This window comes from Benincasa hispida, chromosome 1 (genome assembly GCF_009727055.1).
Source record: "Benincasa hispida cultivar B227 chromosome 1, ASM972705v1, whole genome shotgun sequence".
In the NCBI taxonomy this organism is placed as follows: Eukaryota; Viridiplantae; Streptophyta; class Magnoliopsida; order Cucurbitales; family Cucurbitaceae; genus Benincasa; species Benincasa hispida.
In genome coordinates, this window is record NC_052349.1 from 79,107,631 (window position 1) to 79,129,760 (window position 22,130).

The window sequence follows — 22,130 nt, forward strand, 5'->3', positions numbered from 1 at the left end:
CAAACTATCCTTCTAGCCTAGGAGAAGATATGACTGCCTTTATCCTTAATTGAGAGTGAACTATTAGATCTAACCCGCAATGTCAACCTTGGTCGGGGAGAACCCTTTTGCTCAATCCCTAGACGTCGTATTACCTACATGCACGTGGTTATAACTGAGTACTGTCATATCTTAGGTACTTGACTAGGATACCTTCTCATTGTTCTTCAGTATCCTTAGGATACCTTCTCATTGTCCTTCAATATCCGTCATATAACTAGTCATAAACATTTAGTTAAAGGATACCTTCTCATTGTCCTTCAGTATCCGTCATATAACTAGTCATAAACATTTAGTTGAAAGAATACCTTCTCATTGTCCTTCAGTATCCATCATAAACATTTAGTTGAACACTAAGGCTTAGTGCTCAAATCACCATACTATTTCATCCATCGTATTGGTTCATCATAAAAATGGAATTACTTAAACATACTTATAGTATTTGGACAAGATAACATATCTAAATCATGTCAGTTCCATGGAAAACATGTTTTACTTAACATAAGAAACAGTTTCGCAAATATGTTGCTTGGCAATCCATTTAAACACTTAGCATGGGAAATATCTTCAAGAAATCATAGTTTCAAAATCATTAAAACAGTAAGTCATCACATAGTCACTCACAGTTTGTTGACCTCTTAACAGGTTATACGCCTCTTCTAGCTCTTTTTGGCCTAAAAGGACATAATTCCCTGTTAAACTACTCAAAATTCTTAGCAAAATACCTCAATAGTTCATTTACTAAAGGAACTTTCATCAACAAAGACAACTTTACTAGCAAGATCCTCCTCATGAGTGAGATCAAGCTTTTCCTGGCAAATTGTCATCCTAGCGATACTAACCTTACCAGCGAAATTCAGCCTAATTTCTAGCGAGATTTCCTTCTAGAGCGAGATCCTCATAAAAAAATTAGCGAGATCCTCAGCACAAAATTAGCGAGATTCCTTCATTAGCATGATCCTCTTTCTCTATATGAGCTATTTGCTTGTTCTTCCTAAGAGCTGTCTGCTTATGCACAACTTCTCTGTTACAACTTCAAAAATTCATAACTTAAAATCCAGCCCTCTTTTGAAGAAACTTCCTTCTACAAATATGTTTAGAATTAATTTCAGCTCAAAATTCCTCGTCGTTTAATCTAGAGATTCAAAACTTCATGATTGGCCCCAATTCAAGCAGTCGTCTGCTTGTTCAACAATTTCCTGTTCAAACTTCAAAATTATATAACTCGATTTCCAGGCCTCATCTTAAAAAAAGTTTCATTCTACAAGGTTGTTTATAACTGAGTTAACAATATTTTCTCTAATTTTTAGCTCAAAACGCTTCGTAATTCGTCCTGGAGCTTCAATTCTTCACTGATGGCCTAGATTCACCTGAGAAACGAACCCTTCATCTTTATTTTGCCCCTTCGGCATTATTCCGGCGAGTTTTCCTTCCAGTAGCCCAGCGATAGAAAATAGACACACAGAGCTTTCGAATGCCACTGAAATTACACAAATAGCCTAAGTAGTTTGTCCAAACCGTCCCAATGAACTCGACCTTCTTGCTTATATTACCGCCCAAAATCCAGCATGAACCCTCTTTGTTCCACCTGGCCCACTATTAGTGATGAAGGGCTAGGATTTAGAAATTTTCCTTTTGCTAACTTCACTCACAATATTACTTCAGCACCATACCTCATGAGATGGCATGGTCTCATTCATATGCTTATTATGCATTCCATCATCAAGCATAACCTTCCTTAGCCTAGCCGAGTTTTGTCCTACTTTTACACTTAGCTACCCAAGAGTCCATTTCTTCTTGCTTACATCTTCTACCCTTCCTAATACATGGCTTCATTTAGCTCATTAAAAGACATCACATTACTTACTCTTACTTGAAGTAATTAGGGTTCTGGTTTTACACTTATACAATGAAGTGATTCTCATCTCTTTTCTTAACAATCAATGGTTCTCATCTCTTTTCTTAACAATCAAGAAGGTAAGGATATAAGCAAGCATTTAAAAATTCAGAGTTTTTCTTACAAAAGGTTGAAGCTTATTTTGAAAGAAAAAAAAAAGGTCTTTTTCTTGCAAAATCATAAAAGAAAAGAATACCTAGTTTTAGTTTACTTAAAGACCTAAACTAATAGAAAGGAGACATCCAACATTCAATTCCTCTTCCCTCTACACTAGCCCAGTTATCGATCTATGATATACCTAACTTGCATTGGAGAGAGGCAATTCTAATACAAGGGTGCCTTTCTAAAAAAAAAAAAAAAAAAAAAAACTTACACACACAAAATGTAATTGACATTTCTTTTACTTAGAGGGATAGCTTTCACACTCGCACCACCGGGAACCTATCACTATTTTCTTGTAGGCCCTAAAAGAAATATGATGAAGGTAGCTCTTTTCACCTCTACCATGTGCATACACACGTTAGTGAAGGTTATGTTAATTTGGCAAATTTTCTTTTTTTTTATGCTATCAATTTTTTATAGACACTAAGCTCTTTTTATTCCTCTACGTCTAGACTTACCTCTAAAATAAGATGGTTATTCTTAGACCAAAGTTTGTTCTATCGGAGTAACAAAGAAAATTAAGTAGATATGACATTTTCAAGAGTTTAAAGGTTCTAAATAAATCTAAAAGTCTAAGTATTGAATTTTTTATGAAGTTAAAAGGAAAAGAAAGTTTCTTCTCAAAGTTGAGTTTCAAAATTTTGTTTGAAAAACTTAAAAGGTCTAGATTTTGTTTGTATCCTTACTAGAAAGAGTGTGTCATCATAGTTTCATCAATAAAAATCAAGAGATTGAGTAAAAACAAATGATGCATAGAATTGAAGTGAATGAGATTCTTGAATGTGCAAACATGAAAAACATGAATTTATTCAATTATGAATTTATTGCATTCAAGGCAAAAATGGACTTTTGAAGAATAAAGAATTCAATAGACATGTTTTTCAAAGAACCAAAATTACACTATCAAGATGAATCAGAGCCTCAAATTTATTTAGATATGTCAGAACAGAATCACAAAATCTGTGCAATCAATCCAAGTAATAAAAAATTTAGTAACCCGAGCTTAGAAGCTCAAGAGTTCCAAACATGAAAAAAAATTTAGTAGAGGCTCATTTTTAAAGCTAATCAAAGAATACTCAAAAGAATACAAAAAAAACATCCAATGTTTACCCACCACCAACTTAAAGATGGAACATTGTCCTCAATGTTTAGAATAAGAAAATGAATTCAAGAAACAAAAGAGAAGGAATGTAGAGTGAAACTTCCATGGTTTTTTTGTTGATCATTTATTTGCTTGAGAGAGAATTTCCTTGCTTTTGTGTTTTTTTTTTTAAATTTATTTGAGAGCTCCTTTTTCTTCTTTTCATTGAGTAAATCACCTACAAAGAAAAAAAATCAATTATTCTATTTATTTGAAATGCTAAAATAAGAAAAAAAAATGAAAAATGAAAAAATAAGAAAAGAAAAAAAAAATAAAATGAAAATAAAGAAAGAGAAAATTGTGTCCTATTGCAAATTTTTAGCGTCGTTTGCTCGACGTTGGTGAAGAAGAGTGTCAAGTATATGAGGGATTAGCTAGACGCAAGCCCAATTGGACTCGGCATGCCCTTCATTGTAGATTTTGAGTCTGTGCCCATTCACCTTGATGATTTTTTTTTACCCAGGTGCTGCCTTGTTCGAAGGCTTCGGTTTAAAATCTTTCTCAAATCTCAATGATTGTGGGTCCTGAGAGGAGCTGTTGGATTCTACATCATGATCATTGGAATGAAGAGGCTTTGAGGACCTTCCTTCTAAGGAAAAAGCACGAACTTTTGCTGTAAAAGTATATCAGCATGCAGCAGAAGCAACAAGGATCAATAAGCATTCTAATTTATCAATTTTGCCTATAAATGAAGCATGCTCATACAATAATAAGAGGGTTTCATGTAATACCTTTGTAGAACCTCTTTAATCTCAAATTCAGCTGCAAATCTTCTCCAAACCTCGTTGTGAACCACCTCAAGATCTTCCTACTATTCTCTTGGAACTTTAGATTGAGTTGTGGGACTCAAAATAAGCTTGAATGAAGGGAATTTGGAGAAGAAGACACTGATGTATCCACTTGAAGAACACCTTCTTCAACTCGAATTTTTAAGCAAAAACTCAACTGATGCATGCCTCATTTCCATTTCAATCTTCCTATATATTGTAGGACTATCATGCAAAGGAGAAGCCTGCACGAAGTGCAACTCATGCTTGGAGAAATGAAGCAAAATTAAGTAGGATTTTTGTTAGCTCCTTGGTTAGGTGAGTGGAGAAATCCAACATTTCCCATTTTGTGTTTTTTTTTTTTAAAAAAAATTGATTTCAATTTTGTTTTTATAAATTGATTTCAAAATTAAAACTTTATTAATTTTACTAAATTAATTTTGTAATAAAATTAATAATAAATAAATAATTTATTTAATTCTAATTAATTTAATATCAAATATTAAATTAATTTTACACAAATTCCACCTTCATGAATTTAATATTTAAATATTAATTAAATCTCCAATTCCGTTTAATTCCAAAATTAAACATGTAATTATATCTCATATAATTACTAATTTACTTAATTCTAATTTGAACATTTCAAATTAACTTATCACGCTACTCTAAAGCTAATCCATTTACGAGCTAGTAGGGGGACCTTGTGGACCTATAGATCATGGGATCCAACGATCCGAGATTAATTGGCTAAACTCTTTACACCGAATTAACCCTCATTCGTTAACTAATGGGTCACTCCACTAAAGCCCATAGTTGCACTTCCCTCACTATAGATATATCATGTCCACCCGATATAACCATAATTAGTAAATTAACCCTTCACAGGTTGTTGATGACATGCAGAAATGGACGTTATTATAGGCCTTTTATTTTAGAATTATGAGGGCTGTTAAGAAGAATATGCGGTGATTGTACTAAGAATTCATGAGAAAATGAGCTTACGTTGATCAACATATAAAATCTCGGCTAACCCACTATTATGTGTTACTTTGCGTCCAATTGTCTATTTTTGTAGTTAACGTAGGAATCGATCGCATGCGGTGAATCTCGCCATCGTATAAACGTCGCATACGCGATCACATACGCTCGACGCATGGATGTTTTGGCCATTAACCACATGCGTCCATCGCATAGAGGTTGCGGCTACAAAGTATAACCATAATAGAGGGATGACCGCAAGGGTGGTGGAATGCGATGATACTTCTAAAACCAAGCATGAACGCATACCTTGGAAGTATCAGAAGGTGATGTTGACATTTCACCTACCACGCGAGCAGGTCCATCTCTGACATTTCACCCGCAAAATTTCATGGAAGTACCATTAATGTTGTCGACGATCAAGCTCTATAAATAGAAGCCTTAGAGTATAACTTCAGGGGATCTGAGTTTCTGCCTTCGGGCAGATCCTTGTGATCTAGAAGAAAGCATGAGAAGATAGTCTTGAGAGTTCTTCATTCCTCCCACCATTCCGAGTGACAACCAGAGCTCCACTAGAGATAGATCTCGAGAGAGACTACTCCACCGCCCATCCATGGAACCACCGGCAGCCTTGACACACATATGATGGACGCAAGACATTGCCCATCTGGCCCTCCATATCTCTTCTATCTCTATATTGTATTACATTGTGGCTTAAGAGATTAATACATTTTGGATCAATGCATTTCTCTATTTTCTTTGATTCCATCTTTATTTTCTCATCATCCTTCACTTTCACTGCAAAGACTAAGTAAGATTGCTAGAGCATCGCATACTTAATCATGTGACATAAACATATGAAGCAAGTAGAAAACCACCGAGAGGTGTGCATTGCGCGAGCGTTGTGAGAAAATCCTATTTGATTAGTGAGATGTTGTAGCCACGCTTGTCTATGAGTTGATCAACGATAGCTAACTGCCCGAGAGGGTAAGTGGTGGAACGCATTAAGCAAAATAAGCGGTATTCCTAGAGATAGGAATAATCTTATGTCAACCATGTTTATGTGATTACCTTGTCTTATGAGTGCATCATTCATCATTTAGGTACACTTAAGAAAATAGTCTAAAGACCAAATCTAGGCTTGAGAAGATTGGATCGCATAGGCAAGAATAGAGGCTTAGAGATAAGCTTTGTTTGCTATTACACAGCATATGCACCCTATAAGTTGGATAAGGTGGTATGCGGTCATCTTGTTTATGTGTGGGAGCACGTGAGCAAGAATAGAGACTTAGACATAAGGCCTCTCGACACTATCGCATATCCATCGCATGCGTCTTTGTCAAGTGTGTGTAGCATAATCGCATAGCTTGCGTTGGCTAGGGTTATCCTTGCGATCAAGCTTAGTGAGGCGGTGAAGTCATCCTCGCCATTTTATTTATTTTCCCATGCATCTTATTACGCGTAACCGTTGTTGTGTCTCTACCTCTCATAATAATACTTCGACTGTTTAATCTGTTAGTTAGGAGTAGGAGTAACGCATAGCCCATAACCTTCAATATTCTTTTATTCTTCATCGCAAACACCTTACTTCATAACATTTAGCTACAAGTCCCTGAGTTCGACCTCAGATCACCCAAGAAACTTGTAATCTCGTTATACTTGGCAAGAGAGCAAGAAAACTTGTGGTAGGAACGCATGGTCATCAAACGCATATTGCATATCCCTTAGTCCAACGCATGACCAGTGACACATGGAGAACGAATAATGAACGCATAATTATTTACTCCATTTTTTCACGCATCAGCTATTCGTAATTACGGTTGGGTCAAATGTCTGTTTTATCCCCGAGATTACCTCTTGTTTCTTAAGTCCCACTAATCCTCTAATGATCATTTGGTCCGATCAACAAATCGAGTCCCTCTCAGGCCAATGAGAAAGTGGGACCCCTTGTTCAAGACCTGGAGTCAGCATTTAAGGGAACAACCTCTCTACTATCCCTAAAAGCGGGTAGGAACAAATTCCATCTTGCATCCTATATCCCCAGCTATCTACCCGTTCTTACCCCTGAAATGGAGGTTTATTGAGCCAACATTGTTGAGTCAATCCTCACCTATGCAAATCTAAGGATAATCCCGAATAAATAGGAGTTCATAGTTAGCTCAGGATTAAAGTAAAGTTACCTAGGTCATCGCTTTGACATAGTCAGTCTTAAACAGTAAACAGCGTTATAAAGTAAGAGTGACTAATTTTGTGGTCCGATCTTGTACAAACTCATTGCACAAGACGCCTCCACTCCTCATGTCTAGTATGTACGAATTAGGATCACATCGTCTGTAGCGCTTTACAACTCTTTGTAACAACTACAAAGTGGGTCGCATCCGATAGTGTTACTAGAATAAGGCACCCAACGTCATTCATATACTATAGATCATTTTGACTATTTACTCGAACCTGATCCACTTTTATGTCTCCATATAAAGTTCAAGTACTCATGTAATAATCATGGATCTTTTAGTTTATTGGATTTCTAAAACGAAATAAGCAATTCATATATTCAATAACAACTTATTGAATTTTCAGAATAAGTTTTATTGTTTACAAACCACGAGTTTTAGGACATAAAATCCAACATTTGCTTATTGAGGTTTTTTTAAACAATTTCCCAAGTTCTTGCTCTTCTTTGGAGAAGAGAGAGCTTTGGGCTCAATCCCTTTTTTCTACACATTGAAAACAGAGCAAAGATTAGAAGCTTTATTTTTGTTTTTATTATTACAAATAAATTTTGAATTTGAATTATCATTTGAAGGTTTTTCACTTATACAAATTTTATTTTGAAAATTTGAATCTTCTTTTGAAGTACTTACATTTTGGCAAAAAAAATTTGTTGAAAGAATTATCATTATCATCTTTTGAAGAAGATTCATTCTTTTCATAAAATTGAAGTGAAGAATTAGAAACATGTTTTTTATTTGAACTATCATGGTAAAAAAAGTGAAGAGATACATGAGAAAAATTATGAGTAATCCAATCAAAACTATAATGAATGGAAGAGGCTACCAAATGATTAGAACTTTTGTACAACATGAAATCAATAATATGATCCATTTCATCATATGTGTCTATGGAGCAGAGAGAATAATATTCCTCTGGAAATCTCATGGCATCATAAATGTGGAAGGATTTCACCTCTCCGTCAAATTCTACTGATAAAGACTTTTTATCTACATCAATTATAGTTTTTGCAGTTTTCATGAAGGATCTACCAAGTAAAATATTAGAGGAAGAAGTAGGGTATGGTTCATCCATTTTTAAAATGTAAAAATCAACGGGAAAGTTAATTCTCCAACTCTCATCAAAACATCTTCTACTATGCCTAGGGGTTAGATATATGACCTATCTTCTAGTTGTATGCAAACATTCATTTTTTGTAGGCCATTCAGTTTAGGATCTTCATAGACATGAAAAAGCATGACATTTATTTATGCGCCTAGGTCTAGCATGGCATAAGTGATAATTCTATCTCCTATCTTACAAGGAAGAGTAAACATTCCAGGGTCTCTACATTTCTGAGGCATGTCCTTTTTTAACAAAGCAGACACGTTTTTGCTAACAATTACTCTCTCATCTTCTTTCCTTTTTATTTTCTTAGTTCATAAGTCTTTTAAGAATTTAGCGTACCTAGGTATTTGTTGAATGACATTAAGCAAAGGAATATTAATTTGTACCTTTTTAAACATTTCAATTAGCATTAGTCAATATCTTCCACCTTAGGTTTTGCTAGTCTACTGGGGAAAGGGGCCTTAGGTACATATGGCTCTACAATAAGGGGAGAGTAGTTACGTACCTTAGGGAAGATGGGAGATTCTCATTTACCTTGTTATCATTATCAATTACCTTTTCAGGCTTCTTGGGAATTTGTTGAACTGGGCCAGCTACTTGGGAAGATGAAGGAACTTCCTTACTGCTTCTTAGAGTTATTGCACTTACATTTGCATGCTCTGGTTGAGCGGGAAGCTTTCCTGATGACTTACTCTCAAGCTTTCTTACCATATTTGTTAGTTGCATGATTTGTGTGCCCAAGTTTGAAAAGCCTTGTCTAGTTTATTGTTGAAAAGTTTTGGTATCTTGTTGAAGTTGTTTTGTTTCTTGTTGAAGTTGTATATTGTCCTTTTGCAAATTGTGTAGTTCCTATTGAAATTTTAACGAATGGTCAGCAAGAGATTTAATTACATCCTCGAGAGACATACCTGAGGAGCTTGAAGAAGACTGATTTCAATTCTCAAATTGCCCTTGAGATTCCCACTTAAAATTTGAGTGATCTCGCCACCCTTGGTTATAAGTTTGCCCATGGGGGTCATACTTCCTTTGGAAACCTCTTATTGCATTAACTTGAGGTTGACCTTGAGGGCAAGCTTCGGAAGCATGTCTAATCACTCCACATGCTCCACATGTTTTAATTTGGGGAAGTCCTCATTGAGCAACCTGAGTGAAAAGGAAAACTAGATTAGATACTTGAGTTCTCAACTCACTAACCTCTTTAGCTTGAACAACATCATATTCTAGAGTCCTTGATTAAAAATTCTGTGAATTCTCCACCATGGTTGATATTAGCTGACTAGCTTTAGTGGATGTTTTGTTAGCTGAAGCTCCACCAGGGGCTACATCAATATTGCTCCTGTTAGATGGAAGCCATCCTAAATAGAAATACTTAATAAGATATTGGTCAGAAATTTGATGATGGGGAAAGAAAGCACAAAGTTGCTTATACCTTTCCCAATACTCATATAAGGACTCTCCTACCAATTGCTTTATACCATATATTTCTTTTCTAATATTATTAGCCTTAGATGCAGGGAAAAATTTTTCTTAAGACCATTCCACGTGATGATCGATCCAGTCGAAAGTAGTACAACCAATCCTTAATCACATCCTTCAAGGAGAAGGGGAAGGCCCTGAGATTAAGTTATTCTTGTGTTACCCCATGTAGGCGCATACCATTACATACCAAATGGAATTCTTTCATGTGTTTGTGTGGGTCCTCACCTGGATTACCTCAAAAAGTGGGTAAAAGATGAACTAAATCGAGTCTCAATTCAAATGGTATCGTAGTCTCTAGATATACTATACATAACAGCTGTTGAGTGTAATCTGGTTCGACAAGCTCTCTTAACGTTTGCTCCCTTGCTTCACCCATATTGTTTGTTTGTATTGGTTCCTCTTCTTGACTCGATTCTTCAAATTCTCCTTCTTCTATTCTTATTCTTTCCTTTTGTAGTCTCCTCTCCTCACAGTCGGTATTTACAACAAAATCACAAAGTACACTCTGAGAGGAGTGGGTCATGCACAAAAGGATAGTTCAATGAAACTGACTATTTTTTGTTTCTTTTGTTTTGTATTTTATTTCTTATTCTAAAAGAAAGGAATTTAAGGATTTTGGAAGGCCAATTGCATGGTTCTCTGGCAACGGCGTCAATTTTTTTTTTTTTTTACTAAAATAGGTGTCGTAAATTCTATCTTACCCAAAACAAATGAAATTTATAATACTCTAACTATAACTAGAACTAGCACGTAGAAATAGTGGAGTAAGAGGTCGAACCCAAGAGAACCTCTATTAGTTTGCCTAAAATAAACTAATTGAATTCAAAAATGCAAAAGATTAAACTGGGAGGGAGGGGGTGTTGTTTGTTTTCAAAAACTAGAAACTAACTAAGTGAAAAGGCAAGAATTGATATAAGAAATTTAGTAATGAGAGAAGTAAGAAAGATTATGAGATAAGATTAATTAAAAATGAAATCTTAGGGATTTTATGTGATCTAGACAATTGTATCATGGACTTAACAAAGAATCATGCAATTAGATTATTCAATAATTCATTAAGAATAAATTCCTAATGCCCTAATTAGCTAATTTGACAATTAACCATAATCTAGGTCTTAATTGCTTCCTGAAGACATTTCACAATAATCCCTAAATTGCATTAGACTCGTGGGTTTTCTAAACTATTTCAAATCTTGAAATTAAAAGATTGAAAATTCAAGATTGATTGCATGAATGTTCTGAATTAATAGGTTCTTTAAAGAAAAGAAGAAAATAAGTCCACATTTTATATCAAGACTATTAATTTTGAACCTTAATTACAAATTTGTTATAGAACTATGAAATTTTTGCATACAAAAATTAATTAATCTTGAGTTGTCAATTCATTCTTAATCAATTTTATTCTAAATCTCAGCAAGAACATTCAAAAGAAAGTAACTACATGAAAGGAATTCATAGGAAAGTCTCAAGAAAGTGCCAATCTACATAATTCCCCAAGAAAAAGGATTACCTACTCATGGATGACGAAATTCTTCAAGAAATCCATTGATAGTTGCATAATTGGTACAAGGATTGAATACAAATTGATTGAATCTCTCCAAAGTTTACAAGAATAACTTTGTAAATTCAAAGTCTCTCTCTAAAAATTTAAGTTTTTCTTCCCTCCCTCACTGAAAATGAAACAACTAAATTTATATCTGCAGGTATAGCATCGCGATGCCAAGTAGAAATGTCCACGGGGCGGGGCGGGGATGGGGAACCCTGCTCGTCCCCGCCCCCGCTCCCTATTCCATTTCCCGTCCCCGCAACTTTTTCCGCCTTTATTTTTTGCTAACATTTTTTTTAATTTCAATTAAATATATTTTTTTTACAATTCTTTAAACATTTTCAATGTAATTTTCATTTAAATGAAATATTATCAATTTTACTAAGTAAAACAATAATACACATGCAATTTAAAAAATATAATTAAAATGCTAAATTCTCATAATTTGTAAAAAATTAAAATTCAACATTTAAAGCATCCTATCTTAAATATTACAATATCTAAAGAATTAAAGTAATAAAAATCTTGAACTTAAATAATTAAAACATCCATAACTATCTTAATAAAGTCTACAATATTAATATGAATATACATACATACATACATACATACATACATACATACATACATACATATATATATATATATTAAAAATTTATAATTTATATACAAAGTCGGGGCGGGCGGGGTCGGGGTTGGGGAATATATTCCCCGTCCCCGCCCCGAATTGTAAATGGAAAAAAATTCCCCACTCCCTCCCTCATTCCCTGTGTATTTAGGGATTCCTCACCCTGTTCAGGGGGACCCCGACCCCGTGGATTTTTTGGACATCTCTAACGCCAAGCCAGCGTTGCAACGCTAAATCGTAGAAAAGCCAAGAAGTGTTGGCTAACGTTGCAACACTATATTGACGCTTGTTTGTAAAAGGCGCACGTGCGTGCGGACTATAAGTGAATATTTGGAGCATTGCGACCATAGGTCAAGCGTTGCGACGCTGCCCTGTTTTGCAGCAAATAGATGCATTTTGTCTTCAAGTGTCCGGCTCAGTGTTGTAAGGAACGTCCCGACGCTGCAAGCATTGCTGTAGAGTGTTGAATTGTTCCTCTTGAAGGGCAAAGTGGAATTTATCATGGATCTTCTTGTTAAGTGGTCTTTTGATTTCGTTTGGCTTGAATTAGTTCAAAATCTTTTGAAATAGCTTTGTTGAGTCATGATTGGAGTTTACCTACAAAAGTAGACATTTTAAGCAAACAATTATGGTAAAATTTAAGATTTTATCATAGAAAAGATAGTTTTTTATAATACCCATCACCCAGTCTAGACAGAACTCGCCTTAGACAAAATGTCTCTTATAGATACATTTGTTACATTGTTAGTTATTTGTTATGAATCAATTTAATTCTATTAAACTAATTAGAATATTAAACTTAGATTTTTAATCTCATTAGAAACATGATCTTAGGTCTATCTCAATCATATTTTAAAACAATTTTAAAAGATGATTATAACCTAAGGTTTGCATGCAATTCTAAATTATTGATTTTAGTTTTAATTTCATTTAGTTATAACAATTATAAAGAAATAAAACAATTAAAACCATACATTGCATGCTATGACATTCTTTAGTAAATTATAATATTTGTAAATTTAACCTAAAGTGGTATCATGCATCATGCAATGTCATTTCATTACTAACATATATATAACATTTATATAATAAAGTAATGAAACATACAATAGCATACTACAATACATACATTGAACTAAATATTATAATAATTATAATATAAATGATGCATCAATATACTATTAATGCATGCATGCATATATTATAACAATTATACTATATCATGCATGAGCATGCTATATTAATTAAATCAAGCATATACATATATTATAATATTTATAATATAAATGATGTGTGAAATTAAATGCATAACCTATGGTGGGATTTTATACTATGACATATAGATAAGATTAAATCATACATTACATGTATAAATAAAAGCAATTAACGAATTGGGATTGGAATCCTAAAATTATAAATAAAAGGCTAACTATTACAAATAAACATTCAACTCATTCGAAATAGTGAACCGGGCCTTGAACCACTTGAATCAGACTAGGAATCGGTCTAGAAGAACCCGAAACAGTCAAACCAGAGAACCCGTGAACCGAACCGGACCGACAGACCACGAACCACACGGGAACTGGGGCTGAACCGTGTGAAATTTTCGTCTCAGAGCATCACAATGTTGTGCGCTATAGAAATTTCCTTCTGTCTGCCACATCGCAGCGTCACACCTCTATACTGTTTCAAACGCCTTCGAAAATTCATTGTTTTTCCTCCTCGTTTTCTCTAGAATCTATCCAGGGAGCCCACGAACGACTCAACAATCGAATACAGACTAAATAACAACAATTTATGCCTTAAAACATGGGTCTTTACAGATTGAAGTTTACAATAGAAAGCCATAAATTCTAAATAGTCCAATCCCGAAATTATCTGTCAATACAAACCACAATCTCAACAATTCATCACATGAATCATAGAATGCAGAAACGAAAAATCCCACCATCAATTGCAAACCTAATTCATAAAAAAAAAAAAAATCAAAACCAGTAGCTCTAATACCAATTGAAGGGTCCTTAAGCGGAAGCGATGGATCGTCCCAAACCCAATTTTTTAAGAATTAATAATTTTACAGAAGAACAAGAAAGATCATGTATTTAATTCACACACAGCATGCTAAAAAACATTAGAAGAGAAAAACAAAGGGAATAAGAAACTTATCCTTGAAAACTCCAAACTTCATGTTTCTTATTCCCTGTAAAAAACACGAATGATTCGAAATGGCCAAATGAACACCACTACTAGGAAACCTCAGTATTCTCAGGCAAAGAACCTAGGAGGTGTCGGCTCTGGTTATTTTAGATTTTGTAAGGGAAGGGAAAAAATTAAGAGAATAGAGGAGGAGATGAGAGATTTTCTTCTGAGAACTCTTTTAAAAAAAAACACATAACTCTTCTGTGAGAATCTTTCAAGAAGAAGAAGGAGAAAAACAAAAAAACTATTCCCTCTATCAGCTACCCACACAATACGTGGGTGGAGAGAAAATTGGAGAGGGAAGTTAATTCCGTCTAAAAAAAATCAAATATAAAATAATTAATTTTTTTAAAAATAATTTAGATTAATATATATATATATAATAACTAATTTATTATGCATATATACGTAACTATAGTTTTTTTATATTATGCATATATACGTAACTATGTCATATAACATATAACCTACAGTTTTTTTATATTGTATCAAATACAATATAGTCTATAGTTTCAATTTTCTCTCACCAATGACTCTTAATATAAATCACATTTACATTAAATTTAATTATATGAATCCAATTCATATAATTAATATTTGAATCATATTCAAATATTTATTTTCTTTCATAAATACTTAATATTATAATGTATCAAATATATTATAGTAATTATATCACATATAATTAAAATTTAATTAACTATATCATATATAATTAATTCTCTCAATTAATTTGAACAATTCAAATTAATCCAAAAACCGATTCTCATTAAATCTCGTTGAGCTACCGAGGGGACCTCATGGACCTGTAGCTTAAAACTCCAACAGTACGTGAATAATTAATTAAACTCTTTAATTAAATCATTCACCATCTGTTAATTGTGGGGCACTCCACTAAAAACCGACAACTACACTCTTCGCACTACAGATATTTTTCTGTGTCCATTGGATATAACCAATCAACAATACGATGACCCTTCACAAATTGCTCGTAAGTACAACTGTGTCAAAATTACCATTTTGCCCCTGTAATTACATCTAACTCCTTAAGTACCACTGATCCATCTAATGAACAATAAATCATAGTTCAATTATGATTAAACCCCTCTTGGTCCAGGAGAGGGTGTGGGATCACATAGTTCAAGCCCTGGAATCAGCCCTTAAGGGATCAATCTATCTACTTACTACCTTGGGGAATGAGTGAATTCCTTTAATTAGATGAATCCCCAAATTGGTAGGCTTGCTGAGTCGGCGATCTGGCCACTCTTACCCATACAAATCAAAGGACTGTCCTCATAGATAGAAGTTCACAACTCACTCAGGATTTAGGTCATGTTACCTATGATCATCTCGGTAAAATATAAGTCTCTATTATGAACGGTGTTATATAATGAGACTAAAATTTCTGGTCCGATCTTATATAAACTTCTTTTTATAAAATATCCCCGCTCACATGTCTCTACATGAATGATCAGGATCATATCGTTTATAACACTTTACAACAATTGTAACACCTACAAAACGGGTCATACTCATAGTGTCACAAGGATAAGGGATCCAACCTTATCCATCTACTACAAACCATTTCGGTTATCACTTAAACATGATCCACCCGTATGTCTCTACATACATGTTTAAGCTACAAGATAACCTTGGATGTTAATTTATTGGTTTGTGGTTAATGCAACTAGTTTTGAAATAAAACATCACATAAGTTATTACATAAATAAAATGTTTGTACATTACAATTAAAATTATAGGACTTTACGAGATTTAGGACATCAATCCCAACATCATTTGCTAACTAGATCTTAACTCAACTGACATATGTATGTATTGAGGAGCAAGAGGTCTCAAATTCAAATCTTCTACCCTCAATTTGTACTAAAAAATAATCAATGTGTTATTCGGATTCTTTAATGAAAAAATAATAGGACAAAACATGCCAGAATCAATTAACAAGCTTTATTTTGCATTCACCAACCTCACTTAATGGTCCAAATAGTACACTTTGTCGTTGCATCTAGGTATTACCTGTTATTTTTCAAATCTTAAGTCTAAACCTAAGGAGCAACAAGTATTTCAAGTCCAAAACTATTTAAAATAAATGTTCAAGTATTACCTAAAAATGAGTTTAGTTTCACGTTAATTGATATGACCTTCTATCTAAATCCACTCATTTGATGTACTAAAAAAATTAATTATTCTTGTTGTAATTATACATTTTAGTTTATTACCATCGCTAGCTAATTTATTGTTTTATCTCGACCATTTCTTTAATCAATTATCTTTTAAAATTCGTTAATTTGATCAAATTTCCGAATCTTTGATTGAACACACGGTTTTGATTTATGGTTGCTAAAATTTACACTTAAACTTTATAAAATGTTTTGATTTCATTTGAAGATACTTTTGCACATCAAACCTTACGTCATTGATATAATATAAATAAGGGTTCTTCTAATTTAACAAAAATAGAAATGAAATCTGAATTTTCACTTTCAAAAAATGGCGACGCTTTAATTATAGACTAACTAACTTCTATTTAGTTAAATGTGGCCAAATAATTAAAAAGAGAATGTAATTTAGATGTCAAAGTTTGAATCCCCACTCCATGCATTATTGAACAAAAGATGTCTATTTACAAATATTTAATGTAATTATTCTTTTAATGTTTATAATTAATCAATAGTTAGATTGAATATTGGCTACAGATTGCTTTTTTAAATGGTCTTTTATAAATATAGTAAATATACGTATATATTTATGATTATTTAATAATATTGAAGTTAATCATTCAAATTTCTCATTTTTTTTAATTCAAGAAATTGGAATGAGAAAAATTGAATATTTAATCTCTTAATCTATAATATATACCTTAATCATAATAGTTATCATTATCCTATTTCCTAAACACAGCCACAAGCATAGTGGTCAATTATTGGCATATACTTATTTTTTGACATTGTAAATTTAAATTCTCATACTATAAAAGCGCAGATAGATTTAAGTTTTGAATGGTTGTACCAAAAAAATATCACATTAAAACTAATGATAAAAATTTGTAAGAAAGGATGCAACATAAATACTATTCCAAAATTTCACCTAAGCAAAAAGAAAAAAGGTTACGCGAACAATTTTATTTTTACCATTATTACACAAACATTTTAAGACACACATATTCAGAAATTACATAGAAAGAAAGAAGAGCCTAATATTATTAAAGTCTACATATTGGGTGTTTTGATGAATCCCAAATGAGTGGAATTATCAACTTTGATCAAAGTCTTCAACTCATTTGCAACCCAACAAAGTGAGCCTCTGGTTTGGTAAAAATAACCCAAACACTTACAATCCAAATTGCACTTTTTCTCGCACTCCTTCTGTCCCATTGGCCCTTCTCCTTTGTTATACTTAGTCAAAAAATGATCCACACCTTCAAGTTTATAGTAATGGAAGCTTTTAGGATCACATGAACTTACCTTCTTCGCCATACACATCTTGCTCCATCCCAGCAGCCCCTTCTCCGTCGGGCAGGCCACGCACTGGTTCTCCTCACACACCCCCAACTGCCCGCATCTCTCCGGCCACTGGCATTCGTTCTCCGTATTCGATTCCCTATCGAAGAGCGTGAACGAAATCTCCGACGGGCCCCAATCCACTTTGTCGTTGTATGTGAACAGCCTGACGTTGCCGTCGATTCCTAATCGGAGGAATGTTAATGTGCTATTGTATTTTGGCCGTGTCAGAATTGTGCCGCCGGTCTCCGTCGATCCTGCGACTTCGTAGTTCAAGTTCAATTCGGTGGCGAATCCTTGGTCTGGTTCTACTTCGGCGTTGAGAGTGACTCTTGAGAGAGTGCCTTTTTGGATTGTGAACCAATTCGAGGATGCGAAGTAGCGCATTGGTTTTGGAGAATTCGGGCTTTTGTAGTACAGAGCTAGGGCTTTTCTTTCCATCACGAAACTGTAAGGTCCATTCACGTTCGATTTCTCCGATGCGCGGCTTACTAGCTTCATTGCGCCGCCGAGACGGAGCGATTGGCCGACAAGGAGTGTATCCGTGGGCGAATCNGTATGTGAACAGCCTGACGTTGCCGTCGATTCCTAATCGGAGGAATGTTAATGTGCTATTGTATTTTGGCCGTGTCAGAATTGTGCTGCCGGCCTCCGTAGATCCGGCGACTTCGTAGTTCAAGTTCAATTCGGTGGCGAATCCTTGATCTGGATCTACTTCGGCGTTGAGAGTGACCCTTGAGAGAGTGCCTTTTCGGATTGTGAACCAATTCGAGGATGCGAAGTAACGCATTGGTTTTGGAGAGTTGGGACTTTTGAAGTACAGAGCTAGGGCTTTTCTTTCCATTACGAAACTGTAAGGTCCATTCACGTTCGATTTTTCCGATGCGCGGCTTACTAGCTTCATTGCGCCGCCGAGACGGAGCGATTGGCCGACTAGGAGTGTATCCGTCGGGAAATCGAAGCTCTGCCAAACGAATTTGCCATTGGAGTCGATGAGCACCATGTTGCCATTCGGGAGCAATTCTAATCTGACGACGCCTTTGTTAGCGGTGTTTGATTGCCATACGACGGTGCCGTCAGCCTCGGCGAGGATTAGGTTTCCGTCAGCGCCGAGAGAGAATGTGGCATTTTCGCGAACCGGACGACCGCGATTGGCCTCCCAAACCCACCGCTTCGCAGATTCAGAGCGGAGAATCGCCATTCGAAGAGCGAGCGTATATGCGTTCGGCGTCGTGTTGTAGAACATGAGCTGAAATGGCGAGTTGGAGATGCTCAGGGGTCTGTAAGTCGCGTCATACTCGACAGCGAAATCGCCGAAATCGCCTTCATTGACGAACCTGAAGGTCTCGTTGGGAGGAACGAGAGCAAGAGAGAGGGAAATGAACAAGAAGAAGAAAGAGAGCAGTAGAGGCGTCAACAATGTCGGTCTCATGTTTAGAAGAAACTCTGTTTTTCTGTAATTTGAAGAAGACTGGATGATGATGGGAGGAAGAAGACGATCTTTATTTATAAAAGCTGAAAAGGGTATTTACGTAATTTTGTTATTACAACTTTATTTTTATTTAATCTTTTAACATAATTACAGACAACTTTATCTCTTGGCTGCTTCTTTATTCCCCTGTATTTGATTTTGGATATTGGCGGGCGCGACGCTTTAAGTGCTGTTTGGCTTGTAAATTTTTCTTCTTTTTTTTTTTCCTTTTGTATTTCTTTGAACATTGAAAAAAGTCATGGCTGATTGGCTAATTCTGAATTTCTTTTATATTGAACCAATAAAATAATGACTCAACATTTAAGAGGAATAAATATATTATTGTGCATGAATATAAATGTTAAAACTTACTTTTTAAAAAATATTGTTCAGCCTTTGCAATTTTACTAAACGAATCTCGTATTGTTCTTTAAATTTTTAGATTCATTACAACGTTAAATATGTCCACTCTGATTTTTTAACTTTAGAAAAAATATATATATTAATTTTTTATTTTCTTGTTGTTATTTGTATTTATCCTACTTAACATGAACTTGTTGAAAAAAGTTGTATCGAGAGTGGAATGAATATTAAGTGGAGATACATATTATATTTCAAATATGATGGAATTACAGGTTATGATCTATAGACACGATCGTTAAAGGTTTAAATACTATAATATAATAAATTTGAAAGCTTATACAATAAAGTATGGTTTTATCCGTTGTTGTATGTTGCGCATGTGCGTTTTCTTTCAGAAATAATTTGTATTGTTGTTGATTTTAATAGATAAGTTAATGATTCTTTAAGCATGGTTTGAATGACAAGATTGTTCAAAATTTTAAATTTAAAGTCGATGGGTAATTTTGTTATAAATAAATAACAATTATAATCAATGTATAATTGAATAATACATAAAAATAAAAGAAGTATAATATGATATTTTTTCAAGATATTGATTTTTCTTTAAAAAGACACTATATAACCTACTTTAATGATCTATAGACGTCATAATAAAAATATTAACATAATACAAATATTCAATTTACTTTGAGCGTGTAATTATTTAATCATGTATATATTTAGATATATCATTACAATAAACACGAAAATGAATTTGAACCTTAATTATCACTAAACTATTTCGCAAAGCTATTTGAGTAGATGGTTATGTTCATAAAAAAATAGTAAAGCATAATTGCCAAAAAAATCATTTTTATTTGTGTTAATTGTCAAATAATGAATATAAAAGGATGTTTGAATACGAATTTCCAGAATAAAGAGAAACAAGCAAGACATTTAAATGGTGGGCAAGTGGTAATGTTGTCCCATCGTATAATTGTCTAATTAATGTTTAATTAATTAATATACATAATAAAAAGAAGAAGAAGAAGAAACATGACAGCTGGTAATCTGATTTGACTCGTGGCCGTGTCGCTAACCAAATAATTTGGGTTTAAATTCAAACACTGACTTTATCTAAATCTTATATCATATGCTTTACGTAATTGTCACAAATTTTTTATTCACAATGAAAATTTTGATCACTGGACCTCTTCAAACTTTGTCTTCAACTTATGCGTAATTTTCATTATTATTATTATTATTTTTTATTTACCCATGATATTATTTTAAAAATAGATGATTTGGATCTCCATCTTATACATGTAATAGTGTTAGAGCTTTTTAAAAATTAAGACAAACAGAAATGTAAGCTTTTTTTTTTTTTTTTTTTTTGTGAAATATTTTTTGGCGAAGAAGTCGATATTGCAGTAGAAGTCAATAGATTGATTACAAACGATATTTGATTATGATAATGTTTTATTTATCATTTTGAGGTTTTTCATATAAAATATGGTGATTCACTATCTAGATTGATTACAAACGATATTGCAGTAGAGGTTTTTCATATTAAAAAAAGTGATTGAGAACCATTCAGAATAATTTTTTAAATACTTTTTCAAAGTGTATGTTAAGAATTTTTATTAAAAAATGTTTAAACAAAAATAACTTTTGTGAAAAATATTTTTTCTCTCATCAATCCAAACAAACTTTTATTTTGTGGTCAATATATAATAATGCAAAAGGAGATTTTATTATACTTATTTGTCCATGTATTATGAAATTTATTCCAGATCCAATTTTAATCCATCTATTTTGAATAAATCCTAATTCTAATCCACACTACTATTTTTTATGATTTTTTTTATTACCATTTATGGTTAATTTTTCAAAAAAGCTCTTTATTATTTGTAAAAATTTTCACTATAAATTTTAAAAATATATTTCCATATGTCTACTTTTTTGTATGGGAATTATTATTATTATTTAAATAAATTTGATAAAACTAAATTTAAAATTTATTTTAAATATTGTGTTGAAATTTGACACTTAAAACAAACATCAACAAACTTGAATACTATTAGAGTTATAAAAGTACTATTCCCTAGGCTTAATTTAGGTTCGTTAATGGATTTTACATGTTAATTATGTTATTTTGTAGGTTTTGAGCACCAAAGAGATAGAATCGAGCTTAAGATGTCAAACATAATTAATTTGAAGCAATTTTTCGATAGTTTGAGCATTTGAGCTTCAAAAGAGAACAAAAGACCAAACTATCCCTTACTGGAGCGTTACAATCCTCACTCGATGCTATAACGCAATGTTATAAGGAACAATGTGTGGATGCAGGCCAACGTTGCAATGCTACGAGTTTTGATTGAAAAGTGCTGAAATCCGCGTGCGCCTCAAATTTGTACCAGAGTTGCAACGCCACTTCAACCCTACCCCAACGCTCGAGGACTGGATTGACAGTAATGTTGCAACATTGCGACTATAATATAAAAGTGTTTATTTTCTGAATTAGGTAAAGGAAAGAGGGGAGTTAGGCCATTTTAGAAAGCATGTTGCTCAAGTTTGGCCATTCCAGGGCAAACCTCATGGGATTTTCTTTAATTTTGAGT

At 33.6% G+C, this 22,130-nt stretch overlaps 1 protein-coding gene across 3 annotated transcripts; it reads right to left on the reverse strand.

Annotated features, from left to right (window-relative positions):
• Positions 1-17,239: 17,239 nt before the first annotated feature.
• Positions 17,240-19,191, reverse strand: LOC120086319 (epidermis-specific secreted glycoprotein EP1-like). 3 transcript variants are annotated; one of them, XM_039042941.1, is made up of 2 exons: positions 18,652-19,191; positions 17,240-18,248 (listed from the first exon to the last, which is right to left on the reverse strand). In XM_039042941.1, exons 1-2 carry the CDS (start codon positions 19,126-19,128, stop codon positions 17,406-17,408), a joined length of 1,320 nt encoding a protein of 439 aa, XP_038898869.1. In that variant the 5' UTR covers positions 19,129-19,191; the 3' UTR covers positions 17,240-17,405. The 3 variants fall into 3 exon arrangements, with proteins under 3 accessions (XP_038898869.1, XP_038899017.1, XP_038898943.1); XM_039043089.1 differs by having other exon boundaries at positions 17,240-18,191; positions 18,592-19,191; XM_039043015.1 differs by having other exon boundaries at positions 17,240-17,862; positions 18,266-19,190.
• Positions 19,192-22,130: the final 2,939 nt, after the last annotated feature.

What these genes read in the sequence shown, in the direction of transcription:
- LOC120086319 (XM_039043089.1), bottom strand. Translation starts at nt 19,128, where the DNA reads ATGAGACCGACATTGTTGACGCCTCTACTGCTCTCTTTCTTCTTCTTG. An exon ending in TCGGCGGCGCAATGAAGCTA is followed by an intron (nt 18,192 to 18,591) that starts GTAAGCCGCGCA and finishes GGCGCAATGAAG; the next exon opens with CTAGTAAGCCGCGCATCGGA.